Source organism: Propithecus coquereli, unplaced genomic scaffold (assembly GCF_000956105.1).
Source record: "Propithecus coquereli isolate 6110/MARCELLA unplaced genomic scaffold, Pcoq_1.0 Scaffold91, whole genome shotgun sequence".
Classification (NCBI taxonomy): domain Eukaryota; kingdom Metazoa; phylum Chordata; class Mammalia; order Primates; family Indriidae; genus Propithecus; species Propithecus coquereli.
Window position 1 is genome coordinate 4880404 of NW_012155396.1, and position 23030 is coordinate 4903433.

Sequence of the window (23030 nt, forward strand, 5' to 3'; positions counted from 1 at the left end):
CAGGATGATGAAAAACCCAGCTCCCAACTGAATGGGAATTTCTAAGTGTTTAGATCCTGGTATTTCCCCCTCAACCTGTTGTTGTTGTTGTTGTTTGTTTGTTTTGTTTTCCTCAAATACTTTCTTCTGAACTGGAACCAAATACCACTCTTTTGTAATTGATCCTAAACCCTTTTACTATTAACGGTAGTAAAAGGAGGGTTTTATTTCAAACCAAACCTAGATAGGCAATGGTATGGTAATACAAGCCCTTAATACACTGTACACTGTCAATAAGAATGTGAATTGGTACACATTTTCTAGAAGTTGGCAATGCTTATCAAAGTTTAAAATGTGTACATCATGCCCTCCAATTAAGCAAAGATGTATGTTCACTGTTTATCACAGCATGTTTACAATAGGAAAACTTGGGAACAATATAATTCATTAAATTATGATAGTGGTGTTTAGAATTTACATGGAAAGAGGAGTAGTACAGCTCAAAAGAGATTATTTAGTGAACTTTTAGATAGAATGATACTTACAGTATGTTAAGTTAAAAGACTGGTTGTAAAAGAGTCTTTTTTATATATGGCAATTTGAGGGGTTTAAGGCTTTATGTTTTGTTTCTTTTGGGAGGCTAAATTTTTTAAGTTCAGAGAACACAGAATTGAGCTAACGGATCTCATTTTGTAAAACATGCACAAAATGTGCCTCTGTGTGTGTTGTAATATTTTGGAGGGATCTACACTAAAATATTAACCTTGATTAATGTGTGGTGGCATTATGGATGATTTTTATTTTCTTTATCTAATAAGCATGGGCTGGGCGTGGTGGCTCATGCCTGTAATCCTAGCACTATGGGAGGCCAAGGTGAGAGGATTGCTTGAGGCCAGGAGATCGAGACCAGCCTGGGCAATATAGTGAGACCTTGTCTCTACGAAAAATAAGAAAAATTAGCCAAACATGGTGGCATGCACCTGTAATCTCAGCTACTCAGGAGGCTGAGGCAGGGGGATCACTTAAGCTCAGGAGTTGGAAGTTATAGTGAGCCGTGATTGCAACACTGCACTCCATCCTGAGCAACAGAGCAAGACCTTGTCTCTTAAAAATAATAATAATAAATAATAAGAACGAATTACTTTTGGTCATAGAAACACAAAAAAGTATTTTCATATTTTATACTAAACTTGAATTTTTAAAGGCACACTACTAAGTTGTTTACAGGGGCATTTCATTTAATCCACCCTCCAGAGAGTGTGTTTGTGTGTGTGTGCTAGAAATTCCTGTTTTATATTCAAGAAAGCACAGCTCAGATATGGTCTATAGCCATAAAGAACAAAGTAAGTTTAACTGGACATTAATTCTAGATTTCAGACCACATGGCTAATTCCTGACTTCCTTGAAGAAATAAAATTCTAGAATTGTCAAACTGGGCTGTAATAAAGAGCCTTTGGTTAGTCAGACAGCTCTATTAATCATCTTATCTGCACTTAATGCTATGGAGATGACTGATGTTTATGTTGATGACCCTAATATACAAGCTTAAGATATGTTTTGAATCATCAAAAGAGAGTAAATTGTATTCAGTATTGTTCTAATGTTACATGTTCCATTATTTTAAAACTTTATAAATTAGAAAGTTAACATGGTTTACTGGAAAGAATACTAACTTGGAGCCAAAAGATCTAGTCTCCTCTCGCCCCAATTCTGCTGCATATTAGCCCTGGTTCTCACTTTCATCTTCTGAAAGTAAGAATAATACATGCCCTCCTACCTTACAGAGTCAGAGGAAGAAAAAAATGAGGTATGGTATGGGAAAGTACTTTGAAAACTAAGGCATCACCTAAAGGTATTCTCACTAATTATTTATACTAATTATATGTATTGCCTATATTAACTTTTTTGAATAATCTGAATATACCATCTCTCACCCATGCTTTATTAGAGAAACTTAATGAACTGAGAATTTTTATTTTTCTCAGCAATAAAGTGGGACAATACAGATGACAACATATTTTGTAGACTGAAAATTGAGGCAGAAATAGGAAATGCAATTTATGAAGGAAGCTAGTGACAAACAGGAATAGAACTTAGAGTTGGGTCCATATTGCCAGAGCTTTTCTCTTTTTTTCCTGTAAAACTGTATCATGATCATCACTCCTGATGAGTCTTTCAGCTAATTTACACTAGGCATTTACTTTGTAAAAGAATTTTTTGACTTGCTCTGAAGACTCAAAGTTGTTTCCTATATACAGATAGAAATACACATAACAGAATATCTGAAGTTCTGTGTGAATTAAATGCCGTGTTCTTTTAGGAAGCAGCTCTGTAGGGGTTTTTTGTTTGTTCATTTTTGTCTTTTTTGTTTTGTTTGTAATAGTATAATTCTTTATTAGTAAATAGGATGTTTTACCTGAAAAGCTTCTGTTTTTGCTATTGTAAATATATTTTGATCCTCGTAGTCTTGTGTGTGTGTGGTAAAGAAGACACATAGCTCTGTAGTATTTTTAGTGATAAAATGAAAATTTGAATTTCTAGGCACCTTTAAGAATAGTGTTTGGAACTTAACCCATATCTTTCTGCCCACTGTGCCATAGAATTGAAGGAGGTTGAGCTAAACCTTAGAAGAAATCATTAGTTTGGGGTAGGTTCTGTAATCTCAGAATTCATTTACAGTGAAATAATGAAGTTGCTTTTTTCAGAGATTTTGTACATCAGGTTAGCAAATTTTTCTAGGATACTATAGACCAGACAGAGCCTAGAGATGGGCTAAATCAGTGCTTCTCAAACTTCAGTGTGTGCAGCAGTCTCTTGCTTGTTCAAATGCGGATTGGGAATCAGATCTGGACGGGGCCTGAGATGCTGTCTTTCTAGCCAGCTGCCAGGTGATGCCAGGGCTGCCGATTCTCAGACTACACTTTGCATTCAAGGAATTACATTGTTTCTTAAAGAGTCTTTAAGCTCTGATTATGATTTTACTAGTGGAAAATCACTTTTGCTCTTGACCACATTGAGTCCTATAGGATTCTCTTGTTTTGGGGAGGTTATGTATCTTTTTGGAATCTGTTAGAAGAAATCCAGATAAAGATTGTAACTAGAAGAAACATTTCTGGAAAGACCTGTCCAATGCTGTTGGTTAAAATCCACTCCACTTTCTCTTCTCCTTTCCCTCTCGCCCCTTGAACTTACTGCCCTCCTGTTAGTCTCACTGGGGCAGTCTTTGTTGCTTTAATATTCCCGTGGAGTGATGATGCAACAGCATAGTAATTTTTCACCAGTTTCAGGGAAAGCTTCAGAAATATTCAGCACAGTGATTGCTTCATTAGGAAGGAATTATTCACAAGGCTTGACATGTTTTACTTAGAAAACATACAGTGAGTTATCAGTGTAGGTTTTTTAAGGGTTTTGTTTTGTTTTATTTTGAAAAAGCATAGGTCTTGCCTCTTCTACCCAAAGAATAGAAAATATGCTAAGTGAAATAAGCAGTACACAAAACGTAAATATTTATTTCTACCTATAAGGTATTTAGAATGGGTGAAATCATAAGAGACAGAAAGTAGAACACAATCACCAGGGGCGGCAGGAGGCAGAAATGGGGAGTCATTGTTGTAGTGGGTACAGAGTTTCTGTTTGGGATGATAATGAAAAAGTTCTGGAAATAGATAGTGATGGCGATTATAAAACATTGAGAATGCACTTAATGCCCCTGAATTGTACATGTAAAAATGGTGAATTTTATGTTATGTATATTTTACCAGAATTAAATACTTTTCAAAAGAAGAAGAGCTTCAAAAGAGGGTAAAAAGTATTCTGGTTTAGTGGTTCTCCAAGTTGGATGCACAATAGAATCAACTGGGGAACCTAAAATACTAGTACCCAGGCCACACTCCAGACCAATTTAATCAGAATCCTTAGGGATGGGATCCAGGCATCTGTAGTCTTTAAACTCTCCGGGTGTTTCCAGTGTGCAGTCAATTTTGAGAACCACTGTGGTGTATAATTCCAAACTGCTTCTCCTTAGTGTAGTGTCAGAATTTATTTGCAAAGTAGGCTTTTCCTACTGTCTGAAAGTATCAAAAAATGTTTATGTATATGGTGCCGTGCCACGTTTTATAAGGGTATGTTCAGGAATACTAAGAGAAGGGAATAGCCATATAAATTACATGTCTAGGATACAACTTGGCTAAGGAAATATTTATAATTTATGTGACAAGGTAATTAATATCCAGAACAAATTAATATTTCCTTCAAATTAATAAGGAAAAAGATAATTAGAAAAATAAACAAAGCATTATAAACAGTTCACAGGAAGAAAAAGTAATCAATAAACATATAAAAAGATTCTCAACTCATTAGTAATGGAAATTAAAATAAAAAACCATTTCCCCCAAGTCAGATGAGCCAAAATAAGAAAGCTCGTTAGACTGGGCACAGTGGCTCATGCCTGTAATCCCAGCACTTTGGGAGGCTGAGGTGGGAGGATCGCTTGAGGCCAGGAGTTTGAGACCAGCCTGGGCAACATAGCGAGACCCCGTATCTACAAAAATAAAAAAAATTAGCTGGGTGTGGTGGTATGCACCTGTGGTTCCAGCTACTGTGGAAGCTGAGCCAGGAGGAATTGCTTGAACCTGGGAGTTGGAGGTTGCAGTGAGCTGTGATCATACACCACTGCACTCCAGTCTGGGTAACAGAGTGAGACCTTATCACAATTAAAAAAAAAAAAAAAAGAGCTTGTTAGTAAAATGTAGGGGAGGGTATGAAAAAATGGGCATTGTCCTGCACTCTTAATGGGAATGGAATTGACAAAGTCTTTCTGGAAGACAACTTGGCAGTATCCATTAAAATGTTAAATGCAGGCCGGGCGCAGTGGCTCACACCTGTAATCCTAGCACTCTGGGAGGCTGAGGCGGGCGGATTGTTTGAACTCAGGAGTTCGAAACCAGTCTGAGCAAGAGCAAGACCCCGTCTCTACTAAAATTAGAAAGAAATTAATTGGACAACTAAAAATATATAGAAAAAATTAGCCGGGCATGGTGGCGCATGCCTGTAGTCCCAGCTACTCGGGAGGCTGAGGCAGAAGGATTGTTTGAGCTCAGGAGTTTGAGGTTGCTGTGAGCTAGGATGACGCCACGGCACTCTAGCCCGGGCAACACAGTGAGACTCTGTCTCAAAAAAAAAAAAAGTTAAATGCATATACCCTTTAACCAGCAAATCCATTTTTCTGAATTTCTCCAAAAAAAAAATACACACATGCACAAAGTAGCATGTACAAACACTATTTTTAACAGCAAAAAACTGTAAACAACCTAAAGGTTTATCAATAGGAGAATGGTTAAATAAAATGGAAAATCTAAATCATTGATAAGATACTAGGCAACTGTTAAAAAAATTAGATTATTCTAGTTCTACCATGAGAACTAGATAAATGTTGAGTGGAAAAAGCAAGTTGTGAAATAAGGTACAATATGCTACCATTTGTGTTTTCTTTAATAACATAAAACTGTGCCTCCAGCATATATTTACATAAATGCATAGAATTTGGCCTATAAGGAATGAGCCATTCATCAAGCTCATTCCTCTGGACAGGAGACTGGACTGGGGGAGGGTGGACAGCACAGAGGACTTTGATTCATCTGTATTATTTACATTTTTGCACAAAAGAGTGCAACTAGCATAAGCTAACAGACTGAGCAATTTGAGACTCCTTCAAAGAGAAGGTAGGACTTTAAGAGTATTTTGGTTAATGAGAGGGAGACAGTTTGATAGGTTGTTGGGGCATAGAGATACAGAAACAGAAGTTTGGGCTTTGGAGAGGAGTCCAAAGAGGTCTCTAAATAAGTGTCTTTGTTGGCTGGGCCTCAAATTCACTAATTCTGAAGTTGCACTTGTCTTCCCTTCCAAATTTGCTCTTTCCATGTTTTCCATAGGAATGTGTTTTGGGGAAAATGAGACTAAGAGAAGCTGATGTTTCTGCTGGCACTACAAGGGAATGGAGTTTCTGATAAAAATAGCTACCTTTATCATCTCTGTGAACAGAGATCAGTAGTACAAATAATTCCAAATATTGGGCAAAGAAATCAATTGGCTTTAGCTCTCTAATGCCCTTTAAATATCTACTTGAATATAATTGGATCTGTCAACCTGGAAGTTCATAACTTTAAATTAAAATAATGATGCCATGGTGAAAATTCTCCAATTTTTTTTCTCTGTCACATTCCTGTTTTCTTGTAGGCTATAGAAAACATAGCCTTTCACCATGGTTTGATTTCAGCTTCCTTCTCTTTAAATTTATTATATATTTTCTGACATCTTCAGTAGAGGTGGAGTTAACAGATTTTGGCTTGAGAGAACTTTTCTTGGTAATTGAACCTAAGTGGACATCAGGAGTCTCAAAATCCCTAGACTCAGGCACATGCAGAGCAAAGATAGGCCGAACGAGAGAAGGGTGTTGGGGAATGTGTAAGGATAATGCATTGTTGGGCAGCAAAGGATTAACTGAATTTACCAGTGGGAATTTCTAGCATAGTAAGAATTATTTTTTCATTTTGGTTGGATTAGACTTTTTAGAGTTTTAGAAAAATCTTCAATTTTAAAACCACCTTTGATTTCCACATAATCTTTACTGTTTACTGACACTGGCCTGAATTCGGTATCTTTTTCTTTGCTGGTCATGCCGTGGAAGGAGTAGTATTTTCCACTCTTCTGGTTTGGGGTGTGTTTATTGACCAAGCTGGGGCACTTTAGGCCCACATGGAGCCCTAACTCAGAATGAGAGAGTCCAGGAAAGCTTATTTCAGCCCAATTAAAGGACAGTCTGGGAGGTGAGGCTTTAGCTCTGCTGATCCTGTTGATTGTCTCCCTGTGGATTAAAGACAAACCTTCCTTAACAAGCACATCAAGAAGCTTTGGTTTCCAAAACTCTCCAGGACCAGTAATTAATCCAGCTGGTAATGAGAGCACAGTACTGAATTCTGGAAAGGAATCATTTAACTCTTTCTATACTGGACAGCTAATTTCCCTTTATTAATAGTTTCTATGGCCTTAGCACTGTTTATTTGGGATGGTATAAAAATAGTCTGGTAGAAAATTGCCTTTTTCAATGAAGTCAGATGATTTCTATTCATTTGAAAGTAAAAAATATCCTGCATCCTCAAAATGTACAGATCTGAAAAATGAATTTTTACAGTAGAAAATATCTCCTTTTGATATAGGGGCAAATTTTATACAGTTGATAATTAGCACTTTAAAAAGCTAGAACTTATATAGCATCAAATAATTTCACTCCAGTTCCATTTTTTAACTTCATGAGGTTTCAAGCCTTCCCTTTGTGCTGCTTCTGTTTCTCCTGCCTCTCATATTACCTCCCATATTAATTTCTAGAATCTTCCTTCTAGGAGTTTGAAATATTTATCATATGGAGATTTCCAGCACATAAATCATCTTTGAGAAGTTTCTAGTTTCTCTTTCCTCTAATTATGGTTACCCTTGAGTCACGTTTTCTGACAATTTCCATTGGTAATCTGCTTGTGCCTTTTTTTTTTTTTTAAATGTTCGAGGAGCCAATAGAACACCTAAACTACCTATATGTTGGGAGTGGGTTGGTAACAGCTTGCTACCTCAAGGCAAGGAATTGGCCCAGATGGTCAATTTGGTTCCTTCTTGTTTCTAGCATTCTTTATTTCTCATCCTTAACTTTGTTTACACAGATACGCATAAACTCATTCTTCTGTCATCTTCTGCTTTTTTCTACTTTACCCATTTTGAAAAACTAAGGATAAATGTCTTTGTATACATTACAGTCTGTTGAATATTAGAAAACCATTTCTGAAAGTTGGCTATTTCTTTGAATTGGAACAAGAGATTCCTTAATTTCCTTGATTTAAAAATAAAATCTCATTTATCATTGAAGTATTTCTTTTTGGTAGATAGTCACATTTGGCCTTTGAGAGAAACTTAATACAGGTTGAGTACCCCTTATCCAAAATGCCTGGGACCAGAAGTATTTTGGATTTTTTCCAGATTTTGGAATATTTGCATATACATAATGAGATATTTTTGGGATGGGACCCAAATCTAAACATGAAATCCATTTGTGTTTCAGATACACCTTATACACATAGCATGACAGTAGTTCTATATGATATTTTAGTAATTTTGTACATGAAACAAAGTTTTGACAATGTTTTGACTATGACTTGTCACATGAGGTCAAATGTGGAATTTTCCACTTGTGGGTGAAGTCATGTCAGCACTCAAAGGCATGTTTTGAAGCATTTCAGATTTCAGATGCTCAACCTATAGCAGATTTAAGATGAAAACTGTGTATTGGATTAGAACCATGATGCTTCTGAATACTTATTTGTTTTACGTTTGAAGTAGTTTTATTTAATAGATTTGGAGAGTAGATGGTTAAAGTATCTTTTTATAAAAAGAATAGTTTTTTCTTCTCATCAAATTAGAATTGTCAATCAGTTGCCAAATAGCTATGATGCCCCTAAATTTTGTAGCAAATTGAGCTCTACATTTTATAACAAAAGTTATGAATGCTGCAGGAGTTGCTGAGAAAAGGTAGCTGATGACTGAAGTAATAATAAAACCACTATGAATTCAGTCCAACTATGTGTATACCTGCTATCTCTAATCCTCTTAATTAACCCTGCATATTTGCCATTATCATCAACCTTTTGCAGGTAAGAAAATTAAGTTTCAGAGACAGTTGGGATTCAGAGCCAACTTGGAGTCTAGAGCTCATGTTTTTGTTGCTAGAGCTGACTCAAGAGAAGTGGTCAGTATATGTTCCACAAAGAATGTAGGACTTGCTGGGCACTAAAGAATGAGTGGTGAAAAATAAAAACAAAAGAGAAAAAAAAAAAAAAGAATGGTGACATTGGAATAGTAGCATGGAAAGTAATCCAGCAAGGGGACAATCCAGAAGGCAGAGAAGCAGGAATGGGCTCAGCAGTTCATAAGACAGTGCAGAGACTTGTCTAATGAGGACCAAGGCTGCCTGGTGGGAGTTAATGGGAATTGAATTTAGTATGAGGCCAGACTGTGCCAGGTCTAAAAAGCTGGATGAGCAGTCTAGTTAAGTTGCTAGTAGTTAAAGGACATTTGAAGGTTTTTGGACCATTGGAGCTTTGTAGGTAGCATGTGGGAAAACCTGTCTGGCAAGAATATATGGGAAGAGGGAGAGAAGGGAGAACTTGGAGTTCCACAAGAAAGCCAACTAGGAGGGTACACTGGCCTTTGGCTAGGAAGTAGGGATGAAGGTGGGGCTGGAGAAGAAGGGATGGATAGACACCACAGACATTTCAAAGAAGAAAAAATTGGACTTGCAGTGAGTGGCTAGATGGGTGTTAAAGGAGGGGAGGGAGGTAAAGATAACTTTGAGGTTTTGAGTTTGGGTGTCTGGAGAAAGGGATGGGTTTCTAATGGCAAAGACAAAGAAGTTGAGGAGACAAGTGATTAGAGAAAGAGTAGGGTGGGGGTTAAGTGAGGAGGCTGACTGCACCCACGTTTCAAGTAACCTATGAGGTATTGAAACTCAATGGAAAGCCTCGTATGAGAGAGCCAAAGCAAAGGGCCCACGGTGAGATGCTAGCATGACCCAGAACTGAAGACCAGAGGGAACTATTGGTGCAGATAGGGTGAGGGCTCAGAAGTGGAGTGATCACCATAATTAGAGAACATAAAGGGGTTCCCATTGGACTTGAGCAGGCTCTGTCAGCCTAGTGCTCTCCATAATGAGTGCTTTCTGAACGCTTTAGGATTTTGTTAATTTAGAGATATTTAGCCTTCTCGTTTCATTTTCTCCAGACTCTCCTAGGTATGGATATAAAAAAACTCTCCTTTTTGGAGACTGTTAATGGGATTAAAATAAAGGGGAACTTAAACAAATTTGTGGCATCAGTTTATTTAATTTATGCCTCTGAGAAATCCATTTTTTTATATGCGGAAATATAAAATATTGTATGTGGGGATTAAGCCCTTTCCTGCTCTATGTACCTGAGGCTAGAAAAAGACACACTCCCAAGAAATCAGGATAAAGGGAAAAATGACTTTGAGATGCACTTTCTTAAAATAACTGAAGGAATGACCTCATGAGCGGCTGATAGCATGGGTTTGCAAATGGATACACTTCTATCAGCCTGCTGCTTGATGCCGCAGAGCCAAATATATGTGGAGTGCATTATATCATATCCTGTAGGCAGGAGACTGTCTGGGTGGGGAGAGGGACTTAGAAAGAGGGTGAAGAGGCAGAATTAACAAGGTGAATGCTGTCAACCAGAGCTTGCTTTATTAGGTAAACATTACTGACTGGGTTCACGGTTCTCTATTATGTAACAATTTGTATCATCTTCTGGTAAAATAATATCCATTATAATAAGAAGAATTAGGAGAGTACCTCATATTTATATAAGATCTTCAATATTAAAAAGTGTTGCCACACTCACTCAGTAATACTTAAGTATTCCCATTTCTGTTTTTGTATTTTTGCTTTATAACTATAAGTCCTTCAGTCTGACTCTTTGCCAAAAATGTCCTCTCCTTTTGGTTTTAAGCTGCAGAGGCAGTATAGATGCGTCGTTAGTTGGAGGATGCTGCTTATCAGGAGTGTTGTAAACCACCAGGTTAAAAGGAAAGCAGTAGGTCTGGGGAGGAGTCATAAGGTTATAACTTGATAAACTGCTTTTCTTGACCAAAATCATTATTAGCAACTAAGAATGTTCACAAAATAGACTCCTCCCCCCGCCTCCTCAACACACAGAGTGTGGTTACTATGCCAGGAAATAAAGAAGAATGGCAGCTGTCTCTATGGTTTAAAACTTGTTTGGTCTGGACTTGATTTGTGAAATGACTCTGAATGAAGTCCATGATGTACTTAAAGTCACACATGCTTCACTGTATCTATATCTTAGAGTCATGGACAGTGGCCTAGCTTACTAGAAACTTTCTAGAAGAGTTAGGGTTGTTGTTCCTTTTTATTAAGTTAAAGGCCTATTTATTTTCATATATTTTGTAATCAACCACTGTACTGAATTCTTACTGTTTATAGTAGTTTTTCATTTGATTCTTTGGGGTTTTCTAGATATATAGTCATTTCATCTACAATGGTGATTTACCTGCTTCTCATCTCTTATTTCTCTCTCTTATGTATTGCATTGATCAGTACCTCCAGAACAGTGTTGAAAACACACTGACTTTGACACCTTAAATGCATGGAAACTATAAAAGGGAAATAAGCTATAGTACCAGTAGTATCTTAGGAGGCAGAAATCAAACTTGGTAGATATTCTTGCTCTTATAGGAATAAGTCTACAAAATGCAGCTTAAGGTGCACTTTACCAACATATGTATAATTCTCAATCACCCATGGAGCTATGTAACCCATGGAAAACAATGGTTTTCATCAGTCACATTTTGGAATTCTCTGGGTCCCTCCAAGAAGGCTCTCTGTTTTATAATCATATGGTTTGATAGGGGACGTAAACTCATCCCACATGTCTTTCATGAGTATTGATGACCACACCGTTCTCTTCCAGGCCCAGCTACGGGCATTTATCCCAGAGATGCTCAAGTACTCCACGGGTCGGGGAAAACCAGGCTGGGGGAAAGAAAGCTGCAAGCCCATTTGGTGGCCTGAAGACATCCCATGGGCAAATGTCCGGAGCGACGTTCGCACAGAAGAACAAAAGCAGCGGGTAAGGGTTCTTCTGGCCTAAGTTTCCCATTGCTTTTCCATTCTGAAGCAACAACCTCAATTTCTGTCATTTCTACTTCTTATGCTAAAAAGTGTAAAAACATGTGTATAATAGTTAAACCTGTCCCTCCAAAGAAGATTGACATTCTCTGATTTATAGCATTTCCCATTCGTCACTCCATCACTGTAAAGGGAAGACTGGGATGGGTTTGTGAACTTACACTTTCTCTTCATAGTGGTCTTTTGGAGCAGTTTTCATTTAATGACATGCTTGAGAAAACCAAAGAAACTTGAAGTAAATGTATTAATCACTTTGAACACTTAGAAAATGTCCTTATTTCAGGTTAGCAAGAATCACTGTTGAAAAATATAAATATGGAATTAGAGAAATGTGAAGTTTGCCAAGTGAGTCTGCTAATGACAAATTTTAGAAGAAAGACTAAACTAGATACCATCTCTTACTTTTTCTGCTTGTTTTTCATTTAGCTTGGAAGTTTACTGAAAATCTTAATACATCAGTCTTGGCCAGAATAATCTTTTGTGAGAAGTTTGAGTTTGGCCTCAGGTTTAAATAGGGCATAAAACCCTGAAACTAAACCAGACTTTTATCAGGAAGGAAACCAGTGGGAAACCCTCTTTGGTATTTGGTGCTTAGTTTCTTTGTGCCAGAATCAGTGTATGGGAATTAATCCTAAGAAAGTTTACTCTGCAAGAGGTTTGGTATGGTTTGATAAATAAGCAGCTGCTTATTCTATATTGGGACTAAATAACCAAAGTTCTTTGTGGCTTAATGTGCTTTGCTGGTCTTTTGGTGACAGGTTTCATGGACCCAGGCACTACGGACCATAGTTAAAAACTGTTACAAACAGCATGGGCGAGAAGATCTTTTGTATGCTTTTGAAGATCAGCAAACACAAACACAGGCCACAACTACACACAGTATAGCCCATCTTGTACCGTCACAGACTGTAGTCCAGACTTTTAGTAACCCTGATGGCACTGTCTCACTTATCCAGGTGAGTAAACCTGAGGGTTGCCAGATTGCAGTTTCTCAGATGGATCAGTGAGCACCTCACCTCAGACTAGAGAAAGTTTTCTTCGTGCATACTCTTGTGTGAACTTTATTATATAGGTTCCCAAGATCTTTCTGCCTGAAAATGATTTCTGAAGAATATCTTAAATTGTTTGCATTCTCTAAAAGTAGAGCTATGAGTAGCTTTCCTGGACGTTTCCAAAACAGCGCACTTTAAACTGGCGTCTTTTTTACAGTTTCACTGTTAGTGGCCAGGGAGTATTTCTTCTGAATTACCTCTTCTTAGGTAAAACAGTTCGATAGGGAACCTTTAAGGTTCAGATTGGTGCAGTCTTACTGGATTTTAAATAAGTAAATAAATAAAGTTCAGATTGGGTGAGAGTAGAAAGTTGGTTTACTGACACTGGGCACTGATAGTGAAACATGGTAGCTCCTCTAATATTGATTTATTTGGTTGAAGTAAAATTCTGATACTCATGTTAATCTCTGAGACATGATTTTAGTAACTTGTTTCACAACATAAGGCATATTATCTGTGTGAATTGGGGATTAAATCAATCTTAGCTTCCGAGTAAAGGAGAAGAAGAGGGCTCCATCCACTGACACTTAATCACTTTCCATGTTTTTATTTAGGTTGGTACAGGGGCAACAGTAGCCACATTGGCTGATGCTTCGGAATTACCAACCACAGTCACTGTTGCCCAAGTGAACTATTCTGCTGTGGCTGATGGAGAGGTAAGAAAGAGGATTCTGCCTGCATCTTCTTAAATACTTGAATGTATAGGTGAGGGTAAGTGAGGGTCCAGAACATGAAGTAGTCTACATGGCTGTAGCATTAGTTTATTTAAACATCAGACCATGACAGTTTTGGAGTGTATCTCATGCTGTGTGTGTTAATTGTAACAACTGAAATTCATGGGTCCTTATGACTCAAACCCAACTGTCAGGAACTTAAAATTTTACATTCGCAATATAGCACTTTATACTATACACAATCAGAAGGGATTATTCTTTTAATACTTTTACGTTGTGAATCTCAAAGGATTTCATCTTTTGGCTTTATGAAAAAAAATCGGTTCGTTAAAACTGAGGTTGACTAAAGGGAGCATTCTTTGAAGGAATAAATATATTTGCAAGTCAGGAATGTGATTTAGTACATTTTAAACATGGCTTTGAAAAGATTTCACAAGAGAATCCTTCTCTACCAAAATTGAGGTAATTATGGGGATGTTAACCTAAAGGCAGCTAAGCTTTATTGAACACTTAGTGGGCTGAGCACGCAACCTTATGAAGTATAGGTTCTGTTATGGTCTTCACTTTACATATGAGGAAACTGAGACATACAGAGTTTAGGTGATTTACCCAAAGTCACAGAGTAGTGTTGAAGCAGGATAATGCATTTAGAAAAACATTATCTCAGCTCTCAGCTCTGAGCCATTGGTGAGGATTCAAGAAGTGAAGAAAAAGGTCCATGAGTCACTGTGGGTGTTTCCCCTAAAGATACTGGTATGATATACCCCCGAACTTTGTAAAATAGCCAACAGATGTCAAAGAGCAATATCAGAAATAAAGCTAAAAGTATTATCTCACCCTTGTTCAAAGCCATGGAGCATTTCCACTTAGAACACCACAAAGGTGCTTTCATTTGTGTGCCTCAGGAAAGGGTAGAACTGGCAAAGGTCCCACAGCTGGTGAGATGAAACGAGAGTGCACGGCCAGGCTCCTTGGTCAGCCAGCTTGTGTTGAGTCCCTGCTGTGCCGCAGGTGATCCGTTAGCTATATGGAGTTGACTTACACAGGATCCCTGCTCTCTTAGGGCTCCGGTCCAGTGGGGGAGAGAGATGCCTACATAAATGAACTATGGTCCGTGCTGCAAGAGATGCTGCGAAGGGTGTGTGTCTTCCGAAGGAGAGGATATTTCCAGCTGAGGAGTCTGGGAAGGTTTGGGACAGGAGATAGCACTTGGTTTTTGAGTGTAGAAAGGTGAAGGCCAACAGGACACTTACTTTTCTAAGTATATAAGCATCTTAAAAAGGGTATGGATTAGCAGAGCAAAAAATTAATCAGTTTCAGAACACTGAAACTAGAGGACACTGCTTGAAGTATGAAAGAGGTAGAGGTAAAGTTTATGAGATTTGTTAGCGTTTGGCATAGTCACAGTTATCAATCATATCTCCCTATTGAATGTTTCCCATTAGTATTTAAAGAAAGTAACTTTATGTTTCTTTCCTTTATAAAAAAAATTTTTATTGACACATAATATTTATACATGGAGTTGTGTTTCTTAAACACTTTGGAGACTAATTCTTTGAAACATGTTTTACTAAATAACTTCACATATAGAAAGATAATGTATTCAACCATTCATTAAAAATATGGAAAAAAATCTCAGTCACATATCTATGGCTTTTCTAGCATACTAACATTATTAAATCATTTATTGTGAAGATTGGTGAATGACATTTGTAAAATTTTAATCACCTTTTGGTAAATACCCAGATTCAGTCAGATGAAAAAAAAATTCTAATTCTTCCCATACTTCCAATGAAATAAAAATGATACAAAGAGAGTGTGAAGCACAGGTTGTGACAGAAAGCACTAACATGTTTTAGATTATATAATCTGTTTCCATTTGCTTTCTGATTTCTTAGATGTTGACATAGTCGTTAGTGTCTTAGTTTTGACCCCTAAGAACTGTAATTAATCAAATATCTCACTGAAGTGGGGTAGATAAGACCACATCAATGCCAATGAAGACATTGTATCAGGTGACTCAGTAGAAACATCACACTTCCTATAGTAGCATCTTTTCTCCCATGGAACAGAAAGTACTTTATAACAATAAGTGATACCTGTACTTTTAGAAGTTGGTCATTTTGTTATTCCAGCCTTACCAGCGAGAGCTCTTACCTTTAAACACTGCCTTCAACATCCAATTACATTTAGTTACATTTATGAGAGGAACATTTCAGGTCTTGGTGTGCTGAGAATACTTAATAATCTGAATAGTTAAAAAGACACAAACCCTCTAGCCACAGAACAAGTTACATAGACATTTATGATTGAGCAAAGAGAGAATTTCAAAATAATGTAAACTATGCTCATTTTAAAATATATAATCTTAATTTTAATGTTATATTTAAAAATGCAAATTCGTTTGAGAATTTATTCTGTTGTATAATAAGACTACCAATTTGTATTGGTGGTATTAATTGCATTAGATGTTGGAAAAGTAAAAATTTGAAATAGAATGGTATCTGATGATAATGGTATATGTGATTCTCAGAAGGGGAAAAAAGCCAAAGTACAAAGACATGAGATATGACTTTTCAACTGAACCATCAACATATGTAACAGTTTTGAAATTGCACAACTCATTTTACGTGGGTTTTTTGTGAATGTCAATTTACCTAAATATGGATAGGCTGAATAACAAGTAGGAAAATGAAAATAGTATCTTCTACATCCATCCATTCAGTAAATACGTTTTGAGTCCTGTGCCAGGCACTATAGGTGATACAGATGCAGTATAATAAAGACTGCCTTTGCCCTTAAGGAGCACACAGGTAGGTGGTAGAGAAAAACAAATAAAGAACAATTGCAGTGGGATAAGAATTTAGTAGCAGCAAGCCCTGGGTGCTATGGAACTGCGGAGGAGAGGCCCTAACCTTAGACTGTAGGGGGGTGAGTTGTTTTAGGAAATACTTCCCAGAGCAGTAGCCTCTGAGCTCAGACAAGAAGGGTAACTAGCAAGGCAAAGGATGGAGGGTTAGAAGTTGTGTTCCTATAAAAGGGAGCAGCGCTGAATTTAGCTCATTGAGTTGTGAAAGCATAGAACAGCCATCGTGGTTCACTCTAGCTAGAGGGATAAGAGGAGCCACAATTTGAAGGACCTCATTGTATAGTGGCTCTCTCTTAGAAATACATAGACGCTAATAGAACATCTTCTGAATATCTTCCTCTCCTAGAGTTACTGGCCCTTTCTTTGGAGCATGGTGACTTCCAGGCATAGGTAACTGCACACTGTCTCCCAACAGGTGGTACAGGAGGGCAACAAGAGCTTAAGCAAGTGAAGCCAAAGCACTGAGACTCAAAAATAGCAAATTCCAAAGAGATGTTAGCACCTAAGCTGATTTATCACCTGCCATATTTCTGATTATAAATCATTTCCTCTGTTTCTTCTTCCTATTCTCTCTCTACCGTTTACTGTTATCCCCCTTAATCTTTCTTGCCATATAATTTAACTTCCTTAAATTATGCTGTATATGGCAACATTCTAATACTATTTTCACTACAAATATAGTTGTAACTAAATGTGTCTATACTGAATTGCTGCCTTAGGAGTATGAGGACTTGGCAGAGCTGCATGGGCCAAGCTCAGGTGAGAGCAGAAGCATGAGCGGGGCTAACATAGAGGGGCAGATCAGGAAGGAAGAGGACTGTTCAATGGCAATAGGTGGCAGTGCCACCCAGCTTTAGCTAATGATTTGAATAGACTCATTGGCCACCCAAGAACTGATGGTTCAGCTTGCCATCTGCAGGAGCAGTGTTGGCAGTGATGCTCATTGGAGTAATGAGAGCAAAGCAATCATACTTTGGGAAGCAATAGCTTTGAAGTTCCTGAGTGGGCAACTTTGTAGCTTGAGGATATCTCTGCCCTCAATGGTGGTGGACCCTCAAGGCTTGCTGGCACAATCCACTGCCCATGAGAGAGCTCAGGGCAAATACCAAGGTAGCTCGAAGGAATGTCTGATTTTTCTGGAAGGCTTTTGACAAAGATTCTGAGAAGCATATCATATTCTAAATATGGTAATAGAACCAAAGCAGGAGGCATTTTAAATATTTACCTCTCCTAGAGCTTGTGATACTTTCTTTGGACACAGTGACAGGCAGACACAAGATAACCACTCACTGGGCCCCAGCAATGTAGAATGGGAACAGAAAGAGCTGCTGTAATCACAGCTAATGTTCTGAGATCCAGGAGTCCAAAGAAATATTGTATCTCAGCTGATTTATCACCTACCATATTTTTTAGTAGAAATTGCTTTCACTGTCCCTGGTACTTTTCGTGTTTGAAGGGAGATAATTAACCAGTATTTATTGAGCAAAATGGATTGAGGTAGCTACATACAGGTATCCAGAACTAAGAAGTCTTGCCAGATGTGGTGGCTTGCTCCTGTAATTCCAGTCTTTGGAAGGCCAAGGTGGGAGGATAGCTTGAGGCCATGAGTTCAAGACAAGGCTAGGCAACACAGTGAGACCTCGTCTTTATAAAAAATGTAAAAAAAATTAGCTGGGTGTGGTGACATGCACTTGCAGTCCCAGCTACTCGGGAGGCTGAGGCAGGAGGATTGCTTGAGCCCAGGAGTTCAAAGTTACAGTGAGCTATGATCATGTCACTGCACTACAACCTGGGTGACACAGTGAGGCTCTGTCTCTTAAAAAAAAAAAAAAGAACAAGAAGTCTCTAAATGCAAAGCATTGTATTAATATCAGTGGTTCTCAACCCAGGGCCAGAGGGAAGATTTGGCAATGTCTGGAGACATTTTTGATTGCCGTGACTGGGTAGGGCACTGTTGGCATCTAGTGAGTAGAAGCCAGTGAGGTGCTACCCATCCTGTGACTCGCAGGAGAGCATCCACAACAAAGACTGGTCTGGCCCAGAATGTTAACAGTGCCAAGGTTGAGAAACCCTGGGCTAGATCTAGCAAAGTTGGATTTTAATCTACTCTGTCACCAGCTAGTAGTATGGTTTTTGTGTTTTGTGGGGTGGTTTTTGTTTTTTGTTTTGGTTTCTTCATAATTTCTCCCCTACTAAAAAGAAAGTTTTCACTACATTAAAAAAATTATTTGCTATTTGGCAGTTTCCATCAAAAATAAAAATATAAAATAACTTTTATCTGTAATTTCACCTCTAGGAATTTACTGCATAAATAAATAAACTCACATATGATATATAAAGTACAGTAATATATAAAAATATTCATCACAGCACTGTTCTGTAATAGCAAAAGACTAGAAGCTATCTAAATGCCCAATAAAAGATACCTGGTTAAATAAATCATGGTGTTCCTATATAATACAATGCTGTGTAGCCATTATTATGAATCATGAATGAATAAAGCACTTTTATATGTTCCAAAATGGAGTCATTTCAGAGATGTATTGTTTGTGAAAAACGCAAGGTGTACAAAAGATATGTAGAATATTCTGCCGTTTTTACTCTTAAAAAGGAGGACATAGGGGAAATAGGTGTGTGTGTAAATATGCTTGCATATAGGGAGAAATACCTCTGCAAGGTACACAAGAAAATGGGTAACAGTAGTAGACCCTTTGGGCAAAGGATCTAGAGTACTGGTATTATATTCCCTTTGGTATAGTTTGAATTTTTTTTTCTCCCATGGGCCATTTTTATGACCCAGCCTATATATATTTTTTAACTTCATTTATTATTTATTCATTTATTTTAATTGACAAATAAAAATTGTATGTATTTGTCATGTACATGTTGTTTTGCAATATGTATACATCGTGAAATGGTTAAATTGAGATATTCATAAGTAGACAGTGGAAGTCTTGCTTTCTGTCTCCTATCCAACCTGTTTCCAAGTCCCTACCCACAATACACACAATGAGGGAAATATTTTCAATGGTTTCTTTTGTGTGTCCTTTCAGAATTTCTTTATGCAAATGTAAGCAAATTCAAATATATATTCTAATATACCCCTTTTTGCACAAAAGATAGCGTACTAAAAATTCTGTTCTATACATCTTAGGTCATCTTAATTAAAAGTGTATATATTTGGCTAAAAACAACAATTCATTTGAAAAATTATTTTTTATAGTCATAACCCTTTTGTGGCTTTAATTTTTACTATCTTATCCTTTGTGCCCCAGGTGGAACAAAATTGGGCCACGTTACAAGGAGGTGAGATGACCATCCAGACGACGCAAGCATCAGAGGCCACCCAGGCGGTGGCATCATTGGCAGAGGCCGCAGTGGCAGCTTCTCAGGAGATGCAACAGGGAGCTACGGTCACCATGGCGCTTAACAGGTGGTGGCAGGGGTGGGGAAATAAATGAGGATTGCAAATCTCTTCCTGTGGTTGTGGGTGTTGTACCTCAGTTTGTTACAGTTGGCAGTTGGAACTTAACACTCTCAGCCCATAAGATATGTAGGTTGGCTTATAATCAACCTTTACCAAGAAAAATTGAGCTTTTTTTCTTCAGGTATGTTTAGGAAGGACGCTGCAGGATGGAATATTCCAATAAGATGTGGTTCCCAAAACTAAATTATATTGTTTCCTGCTTGGTTCCTTCCACCGGCTATTGATAGGAAAGATCATCCCCATATCATTCTTCTTTGTATCATTCCTGACACAATTTTACTTTCAGTGGACTCAGGCATTTTAATTGATGGTTAAGAGTATGGGCTTTGAAGCCATACTACCTGGGTTGGAAGCCCAGCTCTGTCACTTACTAGCTGTTTGGCCTTGGGCAGTTTATTTGATCTCTCATTGCTCAGGCTTTCTTCTTCTGTAAAATGGGGGTGATAACAGCACCTGCCTTGTAGGGATGTTGTGAGAATTCAGCAAGTTACACCATGTGAGATCCTTAGATCAGTGCCTGGTGTATAGTAAGGGCTGCTATTCTCATTATGTACAGCAGCTATTAGTCCCAGATAGTCACTGAACTCTTAGGACATGCCAGCCCTCCACTGGGTAAGTATGTAAATAGAGAAAAGAGTGCTCTGATCTCTGCCCTCAAAAAAATCATACTCTCATCGGAGAGACTGATTTAAGTAAAACACATAGTGAACAGTAGTACTTAGAATATAATTCACTATTGAATTGTGTAGTACAGACTGAACATTGTGGAAATGCAGAGGAGGGAAATCACCTCCCCCAAAATATAAAATTAGCTAAAGTTTAGCGTGGTTGTGATAGATTCTGGAGAGCCATGATGGGTTTGTGGACAAACAATTTACTGTATGAGGCTGTGTAGTATGGTGGTTGAGAAGAAGGCTCCAAGGTCATATAGATTCAGGCTTGAATCCTAGCTTTACTACTTACTAGTCATTTGACCTTTAGAAACTTAATCCCTGAGCCTTGGTTTCCTTATCATATCATATAATGTGGATAATACTCATCACACAGACTCATGTATACGAGATGATGTATATAAAACTCTCATCAGAATGTCCAACCCATAGTTAACACTTTAGGAATTATAGTTATTATCATTTAAATTATATTTTAAGATTTGCCTATTCAGAATTGATTATAGTGAGAAAAGATTAGAAGACCAGTTAGGAAGAGGCAGTCTTGTGAAGGTCCTGGAAACTAAAGTAGTAAGAATGGAGATAAAGTGACTGATTTTAAAGGAAGTAAGGCCAGAGTTTGGTGGCTGAATAGGAATAGAAAACTGAAACTCTCTCACACACACACTTGTCCTCTCAGAGTTACTCAGTGAGTCCCTGAGTGACTGGAATTAAAACATTTTTGTCAGCCCATTGAGCCATGTTGTTTTCCAGTAACATGGAAGTCTTATTTGGTTCCTTAAGCTTTGACTCAATTCCACTGCTTTTGAGAGAGGACACCCAGATAAACTTTGTGAAAGACCTGGCCTGAGCGAGAACCTCTCTCCCTTTGGTCCGGTAACCCCTCACTGTAGCTTGGGGCCTAACAGGCTCTCATTAAAGACCAGCAAAACTTGATTTCATTGAGAATTCCAGCCACCACCTTAGATATTCCAGTGAAGTGTGAGTGTCCTGGGAACCCTGTACATAGTGGAAAATGTGAGGCACATGCTGGCTCCCTTTGCTGTAAGGACCAGGGCTTATTTCTAAAGGCAGCCAGGGTAATGGTATGCCCTGAGGGCTTGTTAACAGACTCAGCTGCAGCTGAGGTGGCTACAGTGTTTACTCCAAAGGAAGGAGAATGTGGTTCACTGTGGCATGTAGGAGGAGTAAAGAGATGTTGAAATTTCTTTGTAATCAGATAGTTCAATGCCCCAGTGAGTGTTGGGGGGTAGTGTGCTGCAGCTTCTGCTGGGGATGAAGAAACCAAGCCTAGCAGCAAAGACTAGCCTACAGTAGGCTATTAGGGGCACATGAGGGCTTTCTGAACCCAAGAGAGGTAACCCACGGGCTAATGTCTTAGTCAGGAGGGTTAGACGTAAGACACAAGCCCTTGGCATTTGCTTCTCTGTGGATGAGATGCATTGGAATCCTTTATTCCCTGGACTCCCAGCCTCTCCATCGAATTTGTTATTGGAAGTCATCTTAGTGAAAAATACATAGAAAAATTTGGTCTTTGTTCCTGTGGTGACAGAGCAGTTTCATAATCTGCCCCTCTTCCAGTCTGTCTCAGTTTCAGGTGCAGGTGGAACAAGCATGGTTTTCTAATAACCACCTACGCCTCTGCTGCAATGTAAACAGCAGATGTGGGCACAGGGTGAGAAGGAGAGGCAAGCTACATGGAGTGGCAGGTGGGGGACAAGGAGGCAAAGGACTCCTTCATCTGTTAGAGGGGAAAATGGGATGAGGACAGTTGCAGGACAGACCTGTTTTTCAGCCATGCTATTAGAAGAGTTTTGTACAGCAAGTCACAACAAGAGCCCCGGGCTCCACAGCCTTTAGCCCACCCTGGCTTCATAACAACTCACAGAGGATATGGAGAAATTGTCCTTAAAGAAACCTGAAAACTATGTTAATTTTAATTTTCAAAGTAAAGAATAAATTAGCACTTTCAGGGAGGAGGTGGGGAGGGAATCAAAGTGAACAAGTGAAAAGCAAAACATCACAGCTTAAAAAATAAAATTGAGCTATTCAGTCCCAACAACCAGAGACGAAAGGAAGTGATATCATCATTTATTTGTTGTGAAACAGTGATTAATTTGAAGTTCTTTTGTTAAGCTGTCCTGGACTGATAGTTCCTCTTAAACATGTCCTTCTGCAAAGGCAATTGTTCACTATGCCCAGTACAGTCCTTCCATACAGGGATACATGATATGAATTTATAGACTGGATCTACATTTTCCCCAGTGGAAACTTACTTTATCCTGTGTTGTCGACACTGAGACCATATTTATTGTGTCTGCTGTGTGCAGTGCTGTGACTCAGTGCTATGGGGAAACATGCTTTGAGCAATTGCTCTTCCCAAGGAATTCAGAATTTGCCATTTTGTTGCTGTGGAGACTTTCCTTTAAAAAAGAAGTGAGCCGGCCGGGCGCGGTGGCTCACGCCTGTAATCCTAGCTCTCTGGGAGGCCGAGGCGGGCGGATTGTTTGAGCTCAGGAGTTCGAAACCAGCCT

The 23030-nt window shown here is 38.4% G+C and overlaps 1 protein-coding gene across 1 annotated transcript in view; it reads left to right on the top strand.

Annotated features, from left to right (window-relative positions):
• Positions 1-23030, top strand: part of NRF1 (nuclear respiratory factor 1) — a 117374-nt gene that overhangs the window by 61040 nt on the left and 33304 nt on the right. Inside the window, exons 3-6 of the mRNA XM_012664751.1 lie at positions 11526-11684; positions 12502-12699; positions 13350-13451; positions 19614-19771. Of these exons, the coding sequence (XP_012520205.1) occupies positions 11526-11684; positions 12502-12699; positions 13350-13451; positions 19614-19771 (617 nt within the window). The remainder of the gene's footprint in view (positions 1-11525; positions 11685-12501; positions 12700-13349; positions 13452-19613; positions 19772-23030) is intronic.